This window comes from Schistocerca cancellata, chromosome 3, assembly GCF_023864275.1.
Source record: "Schistocerca cancellata isolate TAMUIC-IGC-003103 chromosome 3, iqSchCanc2.1, whole genome shotgun sequence".
Classification (NCBI taxonomy): domain Eukaryota; kingdom Metazoa; phylum Arthropoda; class Insecta; order Orthoptera; family Acrididae; genus Schistocerca; species Schistocerca cancellata.
This window is the reverse complement of record NC_064628.1, coordinates 601977899-601997313: the sequence shown is the minus strand read 5'-3', so window position 1 is coordinate 601997313 and position 19415 is coordinate 601977899. Positions and strand designations below refer to the sequence as shown.

The 19415-nt window shown below is 43.3% G+C and overlaps 1 protein-coding gene across 3 annotated transcripts in view; it reads right to left on the bottom strand.

Moving 5' to 3' along the window:
• The window catches only part of LOC126175499 (venom carboxylesterase-6-like), a 158008-nt gene that overhangs the window by 37651 nt on the left and 100942 nt on the right, over positions 1-19415 (bottom strand). For all 3 annotated transcript variants that reach the window (XM_049922321.1, XM_049922323.1, XM_049922324.1), the window contains exons 6-7: positions 18445-18613; positions 15042-15220 (exon numbers count right to left, since the gene is read on the bottom strand). In XM_049922321.1, coding sequence (XP_049778278.1) covers positions 15042-15220; positions 18445-18613 — 348 coding nt within the window. The remainder of the gene's footprint in view (positions 1-15041; positions 15221-18444; positions 18614-19415) is intronic.

The window sequence follows — 19415 nt, the reverse complement described above, 5'->3', positions numbered from 1 at the left end:
GTAAAACATGGGCAACAACCCATGCATTGTTCACTACAATAGTCGATAACTCAGATGGCAGACAGACACTGGAACATAAGTGGTTAAAAAAAGGGCATTTGGTCAAAAATGGTCAACTGTCAAAGGTTGATGACAATAAGCATGAAGTGGTGGGGGATCACTACTTAACAAATGATGATGGCTAAAATGACAATATGCAACCTAGCTGAAATGATCTCCTCATGGTGAGAAGGTCGAGAGGAAGTCAGCCAAGCTGGTGGGAGAGGTTTAATTCCCCAGAGCTTGTTCTCATGAAGGGGAGACCAGCGGTGATGCCAAAGTGACACCACCTGCTGACAGACAGCAACATGGAGACCACTGGAAGGAATGGAAGAACTGGTGGGTTGAGCTAGGAAGACTGCAGCCTTGACAGCAATGGCAGCAGCGTAATTTCCCATCAGACCGACATGAACAGGAACCCACACAAACATCACAGTGTCCCCCCTCTCAAGAATGAGCAAATGGAAGCTTTCTTGGACCCACTGCACTAAGCGATGGACTGTGTACAGCACACAGAGGCTCTGAAGGGCATTGATGGAGTCAGAACTGATGACATAATTGAAAAGCCTATGTCACTGAATGCAATGTATGACCTGATACAGGGCAAAGAACTCTGCTGTAAATACTGAGCAGTGTTCCAGAAGCCAATAACGAAAATGGTCGGTGCCAATGATGAAGGCACAGCCAACACCAGTCCAAGAGCAGTCAGCGTACACGACAGTTCTATTGTTTAGTTCCGTGTGAAGGTTCAGAAACTTACAGTGATATACTACGTAGTAGTTTCCTTAGTAAGAAAATGAAGTCCAAGGTCAACACCAGCCACTGCATGAAGCCAAAGTGGTGAAGGTAAGAGAGGTAAGAGAGAAGAGAAACAAACCCCACACTGGTGCTCAAAGGAGTCATTGATCAAGGAGGCATAGGGTGGGTGGCCGGACATGGCAAATGGCATGTGCATCTGCTGAGTAGATCATCATGTCAGTATGACAGCAGTAGTTCAGCAGCTTCTGCAGAGAGACTCTCATCCGGACTAGTGTAAGTGGTCAAACGGATTCCACAGAGTTGGTTCATATTTAGACAGCATAAGATGGACGGACGTGCAGATGCATAAATGAAACACCTAGTCTAGTTTCTAATGGACAAGAATTAGTACAAATGGAGGAGGGTGGTCCAATCCCCTCCTCAGGAAGTACCACTTAGGACACACAGGACACTGAGGCACCAGGTGCAGTGGGTGGCCAGGTTAAAACACATGAAAGGATCAAGAAAGTCTCTCATCAAGCACAAGCCTCAGGATTTTCTTAGGTTCAGCAAACGGAAGAGCAACAGGCCCAAGATGTAAATATGGTGGAAGAAACTCGTTGCGCCACCAGAAATTCATACAAACTGTTTTGTGAGTGGAAAAGCAAAAGCCATTGTCAATGCTCAATGAGTAAAGATGATCGACACTTCGCTGAAGATGCTCCTCAAGGAGACAAGTGCATAAGGAACTGCAATAGATCACAAAATCATTGATGAAATGGGAGCCCGAGTTGCCCAGTGGGAGATAGGCCATAAGAGGACTAAGGGTTACAGCAAAGAGGATGATGCTCATGACAGAGCACCCTATTTTCCTGGATAAAGGTGTCAGACAATGCAGAACCCAGGGGATCTTAAAACCTCTGTATTTTAAAAATTCCTGAAGAAAATTGGGCAAGTGGCCTCACAAGTCCCATATGTAGAGAGTACAGAGGATACCAGTCCTCCAGCAGGTGTCATAGGCTTTCTCCAAATTGAGAAAAACAGTTCATGGTTTGGGTTGCCAAAGCTACGAGGTAGTCAACTGCAGAACAGCATGCTCGGAATCCACATTGTGTAGGGATTAGTAATTCGCAAGACTCGAGCCATCATACCAGCCGGGCTTGAATCATTCTTTCCATTACCTTGTAAACACAGCTGGTGAGAGAAATGGGGCAGTAGCTAGAAGGAAGATATTTGTCCTTACCAGGCTTAGGTATGGGTATGAAAGAGGTTTCATGCCAACATCTGGGAAACATGCCATCTGCCCAGATGCAACTGTACGTGTGGAGGAGAAAGTGCTTGTGCATAAGAGAAAGGTGCTGCAACATCTGAATGCGAACAGTGGCTGACTCTGGGGTGGAAGATCAGTATGAAGTGAGAGCATGGTCTAGCTACCTCATAGTAAAGGCAGCATTGCAGCAGTTACATTTCCTAGAAGAGAATGGTATCACCCGAGCTGCCGCCACTCGTTCCTAATGGAAGAAGGCAGGGTAATAGTGGGTAGAGCTTTAAATCTCCACAAAATAGCAGCCTAAGATGTTGGAGATAGCAATTGGGTCCACAATGACACCATCCACTACAGTCAGCCCAGAAACTGGGGAATGGAACTTGGTCCTAGAGAGCCATTGGAGGTTGGTCCACATGACAGAAGAGGGAGTGGGACTGTTGAGAACCAGTAAACGAAATCTAGCTAGCTTTTTTGCTGTCCCAAAGAATGTGACAACACTCCACACACAACTGTTTGTAATAAACACAATTCATAGTCACAGGATGATGGTTAAAAATGCACACTTTTCACTACATCGAACTTTCGTGGTGATCATTGGGCAACGTCTTCCACGTTACCTGCAACATAAATAAACTTTCTTCCCACAGTATTTCTGAAAACCCGAAAACAAACTTAAAGAACATAATAATAATAACTATTCTTACAATTATTCGTATAAGTCTTGGTCGATTTAATGAGGGGTGGGACAGGCCTAAGCCTTGTGACACCACACAGTCTTTGATGACTCACTGCCACAGGGCACAAAGGTTGGAAAATCCTGTTCCACGAGATCTACAGAAGCATTGGCTTTCTCACAAAGGTGGCCTGCAGATCCCAGGGCATAAAAATGGATGGCAATGTGCACTAGTGAAACAGAGGTTGACTGTGTGAGGATATCACATGGCAGTATCATTGAAGAGGATCACCAAGTCAACGAAGGAAAAGACCGTTTGCCTTTGATTTCTTGGAGCCTTTGCAGTTGGCTGATGAAGACTCAGATGTTTGACTGGAGGGACATAAAAAGTCTTCATGGAAGTATTCCTTCTGTCCTTTCTAGCCTGCCAGTTGCATAACAGGTGATTTTGCTGCCAGAGGCAAAAATGTGGTGACTTGTTGCACAGCTGGAGGAGGAGGATATGGGAAATTTGACAACCATCCTGCTGAATTTGAGGTACCGAGCCTGTGTGGCTGTAACCTTCACGGAGCAAGGTGTAGCAAGAACATTACTTTAAGTGGCAGATGGTAAAACACAGGCCTTCTGACTTCCAAACAACTTTTGAGTGACAGAGTAAGGCACTTTTTCCTTCATCCGGATCTCCTGGACTGTCTGCTCATCAAAATACACAGGACATTCTTGAGATGAGACAGCATGGTTGCCATTGCAATTGATACAGTGGGAAGACGGAGCTGGGCCATTGTCGTCATGAGCATCCCTACCACAAGTAGAACATTTGGCCATGTTGTGACAGGACATTTGAGTGTGGTTGTAATATTGACACTGGTAGCAGCGCATCAGGGTCGGAATGTATGGTCAGACCTTGATGACTTCATAGCGAGCTCTGATCTTTGATGGAAGCACTATCCTACCAAATCTACCAAATGTGAGAAAAAGAGTGCATGCAGGCAGTAAGGCTGCATTAACCTTTTTCATTACCCAATGGGCTGCAGTGATGCCCTGATCTGAGAGCCAAGTTTGGATTTCTCCTTCGGTCAGATCAGGTGGTGGTGGGGGGGGGAGGGGGGGGGGGGTAGGAGGGGAGGGGAGAGGGAGGCAGGGGGGGAGAGAGAGGGGGGGGGGGGTGAAGGAGAAGAAGAAGAAGAAGAAGATTGTTTTGTTGCTTGTTGATATCATGTTTTTTACAGATTAAAACGTAACTACAAAAAGTGGGACTCGATTCCAGAAGCGTCACATAGTTGCCTATCAGTCTGTCACTTACACACTGAACTACAAAGTCCGTATACTAAGTGCTGTGACATGTCAGTTATTTCTTATTGTTCTTCCAGTTATTACTTATTGTTCTTCCACCTTTGACTCCATTCCATGTCATGAAGCCTTTTCAAAACTTGAAATTCTAATAATGGCAAAGAGCAAGGGGCTGCTTGCTTCGTGCTGACTGTCAATCATGCATAGTTCACTCAATTACAAGTTTCCTTTATTTTCATGAGTAGTACTGCCCTCTATGTGATGATATTAACTGTTGAGTAACCTGGAAGGCAATTCAAACTGCAACCACCATCAATTTTTGTGCTGTTAAATGTATGTAACTGAACTGCAAGTACACACAGAAATTTAGAATGTTTTGTAATATCTTGTAGTGTGTGTAGTTCCTAGTTGGGTGTTAAGGAGAGCCTGAAGGCCCTAATCTGCTCATGCTAAATAAAACAATAAAGAAATTATATTATGTCAAAGAACACTACTGTTGTGGAGGGGACTAATGGTGGTTGTCAGACTATTTAAGAAATCGTATCACATTCCATCTAAATTTGTAATCTGCGAACCATTTTATGGCGAGTCGTAGAAACACATAGTTTAGCTCATCACATCTTCTTCTTCACCCTGAAGAGTGGTTTCACACAGCTCTCCATGCTCGTCTGTCTGGTGCAAGCCTCTTCACCTCTGAATAATTAATTCAACCTACATCCATTTCAACCTGCTTTTTGTATTCACAACTAGCTTTCCCTCTGTATTTTTTACCTCACACTCATTCCTCCATTACCAAATTGACTATTCCTTGACACCTGAAGACATGTCCTATCAATCGATCCCTTCTTTTAGTTAAGTTGTGCCATGAATTCCTTCTGTTCTCAATCTGATTTAGCATCTCTTCATTAATTATGTGATTCTTCTACAGCACTGCTTGTAGAAAGTATCTACTACTTTTAGTGTCTCGTTTTCTGATCTATTTCCCTTACCATTATATGATTTAAGTTGACTACATTCCATTACTCTTGTTTTACTTCTGTTGATGTTCATCTTTAATTTATTTTCAAAACATTATGCATTCTGTTCAACTGTTCTTCCAAGTCTTTTGCCACCTGTGACAGAAATACAATCTCATTAGCACACCTTAATGTTTTTATTTTTTTAATCTGCTTTTCAAACTTCTCCTTGGTTTCCTTCACTGAATGGTCCACGTACAGATTGAATAATATAGGGAACAGGCTACAACACTGTCTCATCCCTTCTCAACTATTACATCCCTTTCATGTCTTTCGATCTTTACACAATGTGGTCAGAAATAGTCTGAATTGCTTTTAAGAGTGTTTCAGGGTACATTATTCTGAGAAGTAATTGCTAAGAAAAAGATCTAATACCTCTGATTAGCAGCAAAGTTAGCCACAAATTCTAGCAGCCCGCAAGATACAATTATTTTCAGCTATTCTGGTAGCATAGATGACGATGAATGAGACTGCTCAGCCTTTGGCTGGAGTTTGATCCTTACTACTGTCCCATGTCCATTTGCATCACTCTTGTTCAGTTTTAGGAAACAAAACGATGACACAGGCACACTCTAAAAGAAATTTAAGTGCTGTACAATCTGCACCAGAAAACTTGCCTCATTATTAGACTCAAGTTGCTTCTCTACACTGTAGGCATCTATTTTCAAATTATTTACACTGATAGTTATTGTTTCAAATTCTGGAATGTATACTGCATCTTCTGTTTAGCTATACTACTTTAGTGCCACTGTCATAGGTAACTATACCATTACTATTGTGCAGTGAAGGTGCTGATGGTATCTTGCCACTGCTATACTTTACATACAACAAGAACCTGGATTTCCTGCCACATTTTGAGACTCAGTTATGATTGGGAAATCGTTAGAAGTATCTTTCACTGAAGTCAGCACTAAGTTTCACACATCTGTAAAGCAATGTCAGTCTTAGAGACTGTGGATTTCTTTAAATCTGGCATGCTTTTTTGATAACTTCTACAACAGTTTTCTGACCTGCTTGGTGTAGCATGAGATACCTGTCCTCTCTCTTAGTAATTTACTTGGTATAATACTCTCAATTGCCATCAACATTATTTCCTTGACTAAGCCACATTTGGCTGAAGCTTACATAGTTAGTGAAGAAGGACTGGAGACTGTATTACTAATAATCCCAGTCAATTGTTGGATGGTTAACATTGCCTCTAATAATGACAGTATGATTGGGTACTTGTGAACTGGGAGGTTTCTCTAGAGTCATTAATGTCACATCCTTCCTGCCACGGTAGACAACAAAATGAGAGGCAATTGACAGTGTTGGAAAGTCCAGTGTGTTTTACATTCAACAGATACAATAAATGTGATTTATAAGATCCAGTCCTTGGGGAAAATTGGGTGTGATAACTAAGAACCACGTGAAGTTTACAAAGAATGGGGAAGTTTTGTAACAAGGACTGTTAGAGTTCTGCAGACAGATGGTTTATTTTTGTAATACACACATTAACCACATTGCCAAATTGCTGTGCATATGGGTTGTAATAATGACAGCTTGAAGACAAATGCAGAAGGGAACAGGAAGTAGTGCAATGTGCCAGTGACAGCCTTAACTTGACACAACTTTGATCATTTTTAGTACTTCTTGTTCCAGGAGCAGGTGAATTTTTTTAAGTGTGAGTGCTGGAGGCACAAAAATAAAGGTTTTTTTAAATTCTGCAGAATATGAACAGGACCTGTAGCTAACTTCTCTTTGTCTTACAGATGACACTGCATGAGACTACGGTGCTAACCAAAATAATGTTCTTTAGCACCAGAGGCTGTGAAACTCATGCCTGCATCCTTGCTTGTGTACTACAACCATTCAACAATATTAAATTACTAACCTTCATCTTTCCTTAAGTAACACAAAAAGAAGGGAGACCCAATAGAGGTACTCAAAGTACCCTCCGCCACACACCGACAGGTGGCTTGCGGAGTACGGATGTAGATGCAGATGTAAGGGGGTGACTACCAGAGCAATTGCTACATATGTACAGACGTAAATATAAGAGAGAAACATAAACAACTTTGTTACGTCTACCAGAATCTGCCTTGTTGTCACAAGCTCATCATTTTTTAATGAAATAGATAGCATAGATGATGTGACTTACCAAACGAAAGCACTGGCATGTTGATAGACACACAAACAAACACAAACAAACAAACACAAACATACACACAAAATTCAAGCTTTCGCAACCAATGGTTGCTTCATCAGGAAAGAGGGAAGGAGAGGGAAATGGGTTTTAAGGGAGAGGGTAAGGAGTCATTCCAATCCCGGGAGCAGAAAGACTTACCTTAGGGGGAAAAAAGGACAGGTATACACACACACACACACACACACACACACACACACACACACACACACACACACACACACACACAGACACAAGCAGACATTTGTAAAGGCAAAGAGTTTGGGCGGAGATGTCAGTCGAGGCAGAAGTACAGAGGCAAAGATGTTGTTGAATGACAAGTGAGGTATGAGCAGCGGCAACTTGAAATTAGCGGAGGTTGAGGCCTGGTGGGTAATGGGAAGAGAGGATATACTGAAGGGCAGGTTCCCATCCACGGAGTTTTGACAGGTTGGTATTAGTGGGAAGTATCCAGATAACCCGGACAGTGTAACACTGTGCCGAGATATGCTGGCCGTGCACCAAGGCATGTTTAGCCACAGGGTGATACTCATTACCAACAAACACTGTCTGCCTGTGTCCATTCATGTTAATGGACAGTTTGTTGCTGGTCATTCCCACATAGAAAGCTTCACAGTGTAGGCAGGTCAGTTGGTAAATCACGTGGGTGCTTTCACACGAGGCTCTGCCTTTGATCGTGTACACCTTCCGGGTTACAGGACTGGAGTAGGTGGTGGTGGGAGGGTGCATGGGACAGGTTTTACACCGGGGGCAGTTACAAGGGTAGGAGCCAGAGGGTAGGGAAGGTGGTTTGGGGATTTCATAGGAATGAATCAAGAGGTTACGAAGGTTAAGTGGACGGCGGAAAGACACTCTTGGTGGAGTGGGGAGGATTTCATGAAGGATGGATCTCATTCCAGGGCAGGATTTGAGGAAGTCGTATCCCTGCTGGAGAGCCACATTCAGAGTCTGATCCAGTCCCAGAAAGTATCCTGTCAAAAGTGGGGCACTTTTGAGGTTCTTCTGTGGGAGGTTCTGGGTTTGAGGGGATGAGGAAGTGGGTCTGGTAATTTGCTTCTGTACCAGGTCGGGAGGGTAGTTGCGGGATGCGAAAGCTGTTTTCAGGTTGTTGGTGTAATGGTTCAGGGATTCCGGACTGGAGCAGACTCGTTTGCCACAAAGACCTAGGCTGCAGGGAAGGGACCGTTTGATGTGGAATGGGTGGCAGCTGTCATAATGGAGGTACTGTTGCTTGTTGGTGGGTTTGATGTGGACGGATGTGTGAAGCTGGCCATTGGACAGATGGAGGTCAACGTCAAGGAAAGTGGTATGGGATTTGGAGTAGGACCAGGTGAATCTGATGGAACCAAAGGAGTTGAGGTTGGAGAGGAAATTCTGGAGTTCTTCTTCACTGTAAGTCCAGATCATGAAGATGTCATCAATAAATCTGTACCAAACTTTGGGTTGGCAGTCCTGGGTAACCAAGAAGGCTTCCTCTAAGTGACCCATACATAGGTTGGTGTACGAGGGGGCTATCCTGGTACCCATGGCTGTTCCCTTTAATTGTTGGTATGTCTGGCCTTCGAATGTGAAGAAGTTGTGAGTCAAGATGAAGCTGGCTAAGGTAATGAGGAAAGAGGTTTCAGGTAGGGTGGCAGGTGATCGGCGTGAAAGGAAGTGCTCCATCGCAGCAAGGCCCTGAAAAAGGTGGAATATTTGTGTATAAAGAAGTGGCATCAATAGTGACAAGGATGGTTTCCAGGGGTAACAGATTGGGTTAGGATTCCAGGCGTTCGAGAAAGTGGTTGGTGTCTTTGATGAAGGATGGGAGACTGCATGTAATGGGTTGAAGGTGTTGATCTACGTAGGCAGAGATACGTTCTGTGGGGGCTTGGTAACCAGCTACAATGGGGCGGCCGGGATGATTGGGTTTGTGAAGTTTAGGAAGAAGGTAGAAGGTAGGGGTGCGGGGTGTCGGTGGGGTCTGGAGGTTGATGGAGTCAGGTGAAAGGTTTAGTAGGGGGCCTAGGGTTCTGAGGATTCCTTGAAGCTCCGCCTGGACATCAGGAATGGGATTACCTTGGCAAACTGTATGTGGTGTTGTCTGAAAGCTGATGCAGTCCCTTAGCCACATACTCCCGATGATCAAGTACCACGGTCGTGGAACCCTTGTCCGCCGGAAGAATGACGATGGATCGGTCAGCCTTCAGATCATGGATAGCCTGGGCTTAAGCAATGGTGATGTTGGCAGTAGGATTAAGGTTTTTTAAGAAGGATTGAGAGGCAAGGCTGGAAGTGAGAAATTCCTGGAAGATTTGGAGAGAGTGATTTTGAGGAAGAGGAGGTGGGTCCCGCTGTGACGGAGGACGGAACTGTTCCAGGCAGGGTTCAATTTGGATAGTGTCTTGGGGAGTTGGATCATTAGGAGTAGGATTAGGATTATTTTTCTACGTGGCAAAGTGATATTTCCAGCAGAGAGTATGAGTGCAGGACAGTAAATCTTTGACGAGGGCTGTTTGGTTGAATCTGGGAGTATGGCTGAAGGTGAGGCCTTTGGATAGGACAGAGGTTTCGGATTGGGAGGGAGGTTTGGAGGAAAGGTTAACGATTGAATTAGGATGTTGTGTTTCCAGATTGTGTTGATTAGAATTTTGAGGTTTTGGGGGGAGTGGGAGTTTGAGTAGATGGGAGAGACTGGGTCTGTGTGCAATGAGAGGAGGTTGAGGTTTACTGGAAAGGTTGTGGAGGGTGAGTGAGTTGCCTTTCCGGAGGTGTGAAACCAGGAGATTCAATAGTTTTTTGAGGTGGAGGGTGGCATGCTGTTCTAATTTGTGGTTGGCCTGTAGGAGGATGCTCTGAACAGCCAGCGTGGATGCGGGAGAGGAAAGATTGAGGACTTTTATTAAGGCATTTCTGGCCAAGAGAAGTCTACTAATATCAAATACTGGCCTTAATTTGAAGAAGAAATTTCTGAGGATGTACGTCTGGAGAACAGCATTGTATGGTAGTGAAACATGGACTGTGGGAAAACCGGAACAGAAGAGAATCGAGGCATTTGAGATGTGGTGCTATAGACGAATGTTGAAAATTAGGTGGACTGATAAGGTAAGGAATGAGGAGGTTCTACGCAGAATCGGAGAGGAAAGGAATATGTGGAAAACACTGATAAGGAGAAGGGACAGGATGATAGGACATCTGCTAATGACATGTGGGAATGACTTCCATGGTACTAGAGGGAGCTGTAGAGGGCAAAAACTGTAGAGGAAGACAGAGATTGGAATACGTCAAGCAAATAATTGAGGACATAGGTTGCAAGTGCTACTCTGAGATGAAGAGGTTAACACAGGAAAGGAATTCGTGGCGGGCCACATTAAACCAGTCAGTAGACTGATGAAAAAAAAGAAAAAAAGAAATATTTAAGGACAGGAGGTGATGAGGTGATGGGTGTGTTCATTGGCTGAGTTGATGTGTAGGTGAGGGATTAGGTGGGTGAGGACAATGGATTGTTCAGTTTGGAACTGGTATAGGGACTGATGGAAAGAAGGGTTACAGCCAGAGATGGGAACTTGAAGTGTGAGGCCCTTGGGGGTAATGCCAAATGTCAGACAAGCTTGAGTAAATAAAATATGGGAGCATAATCTGGCTAGGGCGAAGGCATGGTTGCGGAAGGAATGTAAATAAAACTTAATGGGGATGTTCTGAGGGTGACATGGTATTAGAAGGTGGAAAGTGTAACATGAGGCTGAAATGAAAATGAAAATAAAAATATATGGGGAGAGATAAAGGTGAACTAGAAAGCAACTGGAGATCTGGTGTGAAAAAAGTCGAAAAAATGTTGGTTAAAGCTGAGCTATGTTCATCCTGTGGTGAACTTTGGTTGGTAAACAACGATGTGCACAAAGGGTAGGTGGTTGTGTTGCCGCCAAAACACGGTAAAGGGTGGAGAAATTTGGGAAAATTTCGAAAAAACTGCGTGTAAATGTATTAAAAGGAGTGGTTTTGTGGTGGCAGATTATGAAAATTAGGCTAACAATTGTCTGACGAAGAAATAATGACGTTAAAACCTGTGGGAAGCGGCTAACAATGTTCAGTGATGTGGGAAAAACTGAAATGGAAATAAAGCGAAAGTTGTTAGAACTAGGTGAAATGGTTCTTTAATAGGTGAAAGGAACTGTTTGTGAACTGGAAATGGTGGATTTTATAGCAGCGGTAGTGTTGAAAGCGGAAAAAAATTTTTGGTTATGGTTTGGAAGTGGATTACGTATTATTGAGTATATATAGGCGGGATAAAATTGTATGGCAGATTACGGTAAAAAGGAGAAGGTGAATACAAAGTGAAACTACTTGCAAAAACAGAAAGAGAAAGTAAGATGACAGAAAAGGCCTCACACTTAAAGTTCCCATCTCTGGCTGTAACCCTTCTTTCCATCAGTCCCTATACCAGTTCCAAACTGAACAATCCATTGCCCTCACCCACCTAATCCTTCAACTGCACATCAACTCAGCCAACGAACAACCCCGTCACCTCCTGTCCTTAGTAAAAGTCCTCAATCTTTCCTCTCCCACATCCACATCGACTGTTCAGAGCATCCTCCTACAGGCCAACCGCAAATTAGAACAGCATGCCACCCTCCACCTCAAAAAACTATTGAATCTCCTGGTTTCACACCTCCGGAAAGGCAACTCACTCACCCTCCACAACCTTTCCAGTAAACCTCAACCTCCTCTCACTGCACACACACCCAGTCTCTCCCATCTACTCAATCTTCCACTTCTAGCTCCACTCCCCCCAAAACCTCAAAATTCTAATCAACACAATCTGAAACCACAACACCCTAATTCAGTCGTTAACCTTTCCTCCAAACCTCTCTCCCAATCCCTCTGTCCTATCCAAAGGCCTCACCTTCAGCCCTACTCCTGGATTCAACCAAACAGCCCTCGTCAAAGATTTACTGTCCTACACTCGTAGCCTCTGCTGGAAATATCACTTTGCCATGAAGAAAAATAATCCTAATCCTACTCCTAATGATCCAACTCCCCAAGACACTATCCAAATTGAACCCTGCCTGGAACAGTTCCGTCCTCCGTCACAGCGGGACCCACCTCCTCTTCCTCAAAATCACCCTCTCCAAACCTTCCAGGAATTTCTCACTTCCAACCTTGCCTCTCAATCCTTCTTAAAAAACCTTAATCCTACTCCCAACATCACCACTGCTGAAGCCCTGGCTATCCATGATCTGAAGGCTGACCGATCCATCGTCATTCTTCCGACGGACAAGGGTTCCACGACCGTGGTACTTGATCATCGGGAGTATGTGGCTAAGGGACTGCATCAGCTTTCAGACAACACCACATACAGTTTGCCAAGGTAATCCCATTCCTGATGTCCAGGAGGAGCTTCAAGGAATCCTCAGAACCCTAGGCCCCCTACTAAACCTTTCACCTGACTCCATCAACCTTCTGACCCCACTGACACCCCGCACCCCTACCTTCTACCTACTTCCTAAAATTCACAAACCCAATCATCCCGGCTGCCCCATTGTAGCTGGTTACCAAGCCCCCACAGAACGTATCTCTGCCTATGTAGATCAACACCTTCAATCCATTACATGCAGCCTCCCATCCTTCATCAAAGACACCAACCACTTTCTCGAACGCCTGGAATCCTAACCCAATCTGTTACCCCCTGGAAACCATCCTTGTAACTATTGATGTCACTTCTTTATACACAAATATTCCGCATGTCCAGGGCCTTGCTGCGATGGAGCACTTCCTTTCATGCCGATCACCTGCTACCTCACCTAAAACCTCTTTCCTCATTACCTTAGCCAGCTTCATCCTGACACTCAACTTCTTCACTTTCGAAGGCCAAACATACCAACAATTAAAGGGAACAGCCATGGGTACCAGGATAGCCCCCTCGTACACCAACCTATTTATGGGTCACTTAGAGGAAGCTTTCTTGGTTACCCAGGACTGCCAACCCAAAATTTGGTACAGATTTATATATATATATGGAAACATTCCACGTGGGAAAAATGTATCTAAAAACAAAGATTCTGTAACTTACCAAACGAAAGCACTGGTAGGTTGATAGAAACAGAAACAATAACAATAACAAACACAAACACACACACAAATTTCAAGCTTTCGCAACCCATGGTTGCTTCATCAGGAAAGAGGAAAGGAGAGGGAAAGACGAAAGGGTGTGGGTTGCACATAACAGTGTCTGTGGTCTTATTGCATGGCTTGAGATCTTCACTTTCAATGTAGACAACAATTTATTGGCTATGTTATGCATTACAGTCTCAGGTGACCCCTCAAAAGGAAGAGAGTACCAATGTTGCAGTGTTTTCTAATGAGGTACACAGATGGCAGTTGTCATTTATTGGCAAGCTCATGCAGTGAAACACCTTAATATAGTGCAAATTGTGCAAAGGCAGTCTGTCTGATCCAAAAAGGATGGACTTTTAGTCAGGTTACTGCATATGCTCATGTCTCTCCAAGCATCATCCATAGCTTGTGAGCACAATACACAGGGACAGGTCAGTACACAAGGTGAATTTGATAAAGTAATTGCTGCATTACAACACCACATGAAAACCAATATCTGGCCAGGGCTAAATTTCAGCATCATACGGATTCAACCAGAGCACTTCAAGATCATCTCTGAAGAGCCACTGCGGCCATCATGTCTGATCTGACTGCAATGAACAGGTTACGAGAAAGGACCTTACGGCCTGGATGTCCTGTTCGAGTACCTTGCTCAACAGACATCATCTTGCAGCTCGCCTTAATTTGCACTGTTCCCATGTCAACCAACAACTTCATCACTGCCGAAACATATTGTTCACAAACAAGTCCTTGTATCCTTTCATGCCAGGTGATGGCCGTGTACGCATGTGGAGATGCACGATGAGTAGTATCTGTGAAATGTTGTTCAGAAAACTGACAGATTTTCAAGGTTCTTTGATGTTGTTGGGAGGCTCCAGTGTTGACTGCCATACAGATCTTGTCATCATCCATGGTTGCCTTACAGCCAGGCAATACATCAGCACATCCTGTTGGACCGTGTGGTGGCTGCTTTATACAGCAGTGGCATTGAATTCCTTCTAATGCCAGGGCCCACACTGTGGGCATAAGCAGGGATGTTCTGCAAAACCTGGACATTTTAGTAATGGAATGGCTGACAGTGAGCCCAACCTTAACTCATTGTGCATACGTGGGAGATCCTTGAAAGACATGTTCATGATCACTCTGTTCTGCCACAGACACACCAAAAACTCTCCTGAGCTCTGACTGAAGAATGGGAACAGATAATGTAGAGTGTTCTCTATAGGCCTATATTGAGCACGCCACAAGTGTCAGCCACTGATAAACTCTCACACAGAGCGTACACTTTATTGGAGCTCACAAAGTCCAATGAAAAGTATCTAGGATGGTGAGATGAATAATTGTTTCCACATCAGTTTTGTTGGCTGCTAGACATTTCAGTTCTTTTTACATAAGCAATCGAAGCTGTAATGATGTTTTGTTGCACACTTAATTTGTGGAAGATAAAGGTACAATTTAATAACATACCCAGTCCTCTATTATTGCTCAATGAAGTATGGTGGATTCCCAAAGTCATGTTCCCCTAATTCATTTGAGCAGCAAATTTAGGGTTATTTTACTCCTTAACATCTGTCAGTAAGAAGTGCAAATGCAGATGTTGTAGAACAGATAACGCTATTTTTTCCAGTTCTATATTTTATTTTAGTGATTACTGAATATTAGGAACACACAGAAAACCCCAAATGCACAACAATAAAAGACTGCAAGGAAGAAATGAAAAAAACAAAATAACAGGCTTACATCAGCTAAGGCAGAAACTGAAACACTGGAAACTGGGAGCTTCCCAAAGTAATATGCCTTGAGTTTCTCCGTAACATATTCTGCATGTACTGAACTTTGTCCATAATGCAAGGAAAGTGGTGCTACTTTCCCAAAGTCTTTGGTGATATCATTCAAGAGATCCACATTTTTAAAAATAGCTGCAAAAGAAAAACAAACAAACAATTCAGACCGAATCACAAATGAATATTAACTATATTTGAGACACGGTTGTTAGTTACCAGCAACTATTTTGACTCAAATGAATACTTTAGTGGTTTAAGTTTTTAACAGTTCTAAAATTAATCAAGGAAAAAAAGGAATAACTTCTAAAAATTTTATAAAATTGCCTTACTGTTCATGAATTGGTAATATTCTGCAGTGAAAGTTTTACTGTCTTACCACAAGTATATGATGGTAGGCTTCAGTTAATTGCCTTTTTCAGATTCTTCTATGCCACACCAAAGCAATTAGAAGGCATACCTGCAATGACTTCTATTATAGATATTAGTGGAGCAAAAGGGTAGTATAACAGAACTGGAAAGTCAATTATGACACAATGAAAAATAAAGGACAGTTTAATGCAGGCTGAGAACTGTGAGTTAAGTATAGTATGTGTAAATTGTGAACTGAGTCAAGAGAGAGCGATGATTAAGTGCACCTCCGAATGGGAGGGGAATCATTTCAAGAATTTCAATTGCAACTGAATTGTTCTGGAAATGAACGTTCAAGATGGGCCATCAAAGGGAAATGTAATATATATATATAATAGAAGGAAACATTCCACGAAGGAATTCCTCTCCTTCCCTCTTTCCTGATGAGGCAACAGTTTGTTGCGAAAGCTTGAATTTTGTGTGTATGTTTGTGTTCGTTTGTGTGTCTGTCGACCTGCCAGCACTTTCATTTGGTAAGTCACATCATCTTTGTGTATATACAAAGATGATGTGACTTGCCAAATGAAAGTGCTGGCAGGTCGACAGACACACAAACGAACACAAACATACACACAAAATTCAAGCTTTCGCAACAAACTGTTGCCTCATCAGGAAAGAGGGAAGGAGAGGGAAAGACGAAAGGATGTGGGTTTTAAGGGAGAGGGTAAGGAGTCATTCCAGTCCCGGGAGCGGAAAGACTTACCTTAGGGGTGAGGAAAGGTGAGGAGGAGGGGCAGGAGGGGGGGGGGGGGGAGGTAGCAGAAAAGAAAAGAAATAGAGAGAAATAAATTTTAAAAAATTACAATTTCATCTTCTTTGAAGGCATTACCTACAAACAAATCTGGGATATGACTATGGGCACGCAAATGGCACCATCCTATGAGAACCTATTCATGGGCCATCAAGTGGAATCCTTTACCCCTCATCTGGTTGATATTCACTTAAGACACCTTTGCTATCTGGATCGAAGGTAAGGTCACCCCCTCCACATTCCTCCAGAACCTCAACAACTTCTCCCCCATTTGCTTCACCTGGTCCTACTCAACCCAACAAGTCCCCTTCTTAGATGGTGACCTCCACTTCGAAGATGGCTACATCAGTAACTACGTCCATATCAAACTTACTAACCACCAGCAATACCTCCACTTTGACCGCTGCCACCCATTCAAATACCAAGAAGTCCCTTCCTTACAGCCTAGCCACCCATGGTTCTCACATCTGCAGTGATGAGCAGTCCATCTCAAAATGTGCTGAGGGTCTCACTGAAGCCTCAATGACCGTAATTATCCTGTAAAAGAACAAATCTCCCATGCCTTATCTTTCCAGTCTCCCACAACCTACCAAAGCCCCACCTATCCCGCGACAGATGAGCAGTCCCCTCATAGCTCAGTACCACCCAGGACTGGAGCAACTGTATTACGTTCTCCACCAGGGTTTCGATTACCTCTCATCATGCGCTGAAATGAGAAATGTCCTGCCCACTATCCTTCCCACCCCTCCCACAGTGGTATTCCATCATCCACTAGACCTACACAATATACTCTTCCATCCTCACACAACCCCTGCTCCCAAACCCTTACCTCATGGCTCATACCCCTCTAATAGACCTAGATGCAAGACCTCTTCCATACATCCTCCCACCACCACCAACTCCAATCTGGTCACTAACATCACCTATCCCATCAAAGCCAGGGCTACCAGTGAAACCAGACACGTGGTCAACAAGCTAAGCTGCAACCATTGTGCTGCATTCTTTGCAGGCATGTCAGCCAACAAGCTGAATGGCCATTGACAAACTGCGGCCAAGAAACAAGTGCACCACCCTGTTGCTGAACACGCTGCCGAACATGATATCCTTCATTTCAAAGGCTGCTTCACAGCCTGTGCCATACGGATCCTTCCTACCAACACCAGCTTTTCTGAACTGCGCAGATGGGAACTTTCCCTGGAATACAACCTACGTTCCCATAACCCTCCTAGCCTCAACCCTCATGAGTCACTGTCGTCACCCATCCAGCGCCTTCCCTGCTCCCATTCCAGTCCTTCACAACCGTCATTCCACCACCACACCCACTTTTTTAAAAAAAAATTATTTATTTTTCTTATTTTATATAATTATTTATTTCTCTCCTTTCCTGCTACTCCCCCCCCACCCCCCCGCCCTCCCACCCCCCATATCTCCCCTGCACGCCGCCCAACCTGCAGCACTTCACTGTCCGCCATCCCCACCATACTACCTCTCCCCCTCCCCACACCAGCAGCCTCCTTTCCCCCACCCAGTCACCACTTCCATCCGTCATGAATTGGTGCTGCTGCTCACAGTGTGGTTTCAGTTGCCCGGTACTGCAGTCGTGTGTGAGAGTTTCGTTTGCACGTGTGTGTGTGTGTGTGTGTGTGTGTGTGTGTGTGTGTGTGTGTGTGGGTGTGGGGGGAGGGGGGGGGGGCTTATGTGTGCCTATTGCTGTCAAAGGCCATTCACCGAAAGTTTTAAGTGTGAAAATCTTTTTGTTGTGCCTATCTGCGACTCAGCATCTCCGCTATCTGGGTGCGTGGCAACTTTCCTTCTCATAATATTGTTACATTCCATCCGGTATTTTCCATTGTTTGAAGGGAAATGTATGTAACTTGTCATTTGTTCAAACAGAATTTATAATTAGGAAGGAATAATGATGGTATTTCTCTTGTAACTGTATGCCTTCCATGGCTGTCTGCTCCAATAATAGTGTCAGAATTGCTTTTTCCTTGAGATTTTAAGTTTCTGTCAATGTACACTAATCACTGATATAATTCCTGTTCATATCAGAGCTACTTTTATACTGTGTAGGACACTACCACAGCAAGCAAATACATTGACACAGATCCTTTCCCACACTTGCTGCCATCTCATTTGCAGTAAAATAATAAGCAAAACTCCAAAGATAAGTGCAAGAGTTTTTTTCCATATTTCATACCTTCAGCTTTGTTACCTCCTTCATGAGATGTAATTCCCACAATCCAAGGTATAGAGATCTCTATATTTCTTTCTTGCAGTGTTTCAAGAGGATCTTCACATAGAAATGCACTATCTGACTTCATTTCTACAACTGGTTTAAAAGCTGTGCCTTCTTCAGCACCCCATTCCTGGTTAAAAATAAAACATCTGGTACAATATTTGCAAAAGGTATTACACAATGTTGCTGATCATTTGTGAATAACTTGTGTAACATTAACATGCTTTGATTAACATCTGGAAGTTTACAGGTTGTGGCAACTTTTGATTGTTGCCATCCCAAGTTAAATCTTTAGATGATCCAAGACAAATATTATTATTATATTGGTTTGAAGACATTGGCATGACTATTAGAGCCCTTGAATATGATCTAAATGCTTGACGAGATTAAAAACTTTTCTCATAACAAATTTTCTTTGGAGAAGGTGACATGGATACATATTAGAGACCTGAAAGACAAGCTGACAATGATGACACTGACCACTTATGAATATATTAAAATGGATAGTAAAATCACACATGGAAGTGTGCATGTCTACAAGCACATTAATGCTCTTTCCTCCTCACACACAAATAAAACTATAATATAGCCATGACATAAAACAGTAAATAAAACAAGAATTGAATTAGCTGAAAAGAGTACTATAAGTGTGGCTGGCTAACTACTAATAAAAACAGGAAACAAACCAGCCACTACGAGAACAAGTACATGTTGGTTAACAATTCTATACATGAATGTTAAAAGTTCTCAAATATAAATCTGAGTCCTAGTTTAAAAACATATATTCAAAGAGAAATGAACACAAAGTAAAAATTGTACAGCTGTGATTCAGATAATCACAACTGACTTAGTTACTGACAATAAGATGATGAACTAGCCACTGAGATGCATTAGAAACCCATAACCGATAATTTGGGCAACACACAAAACCT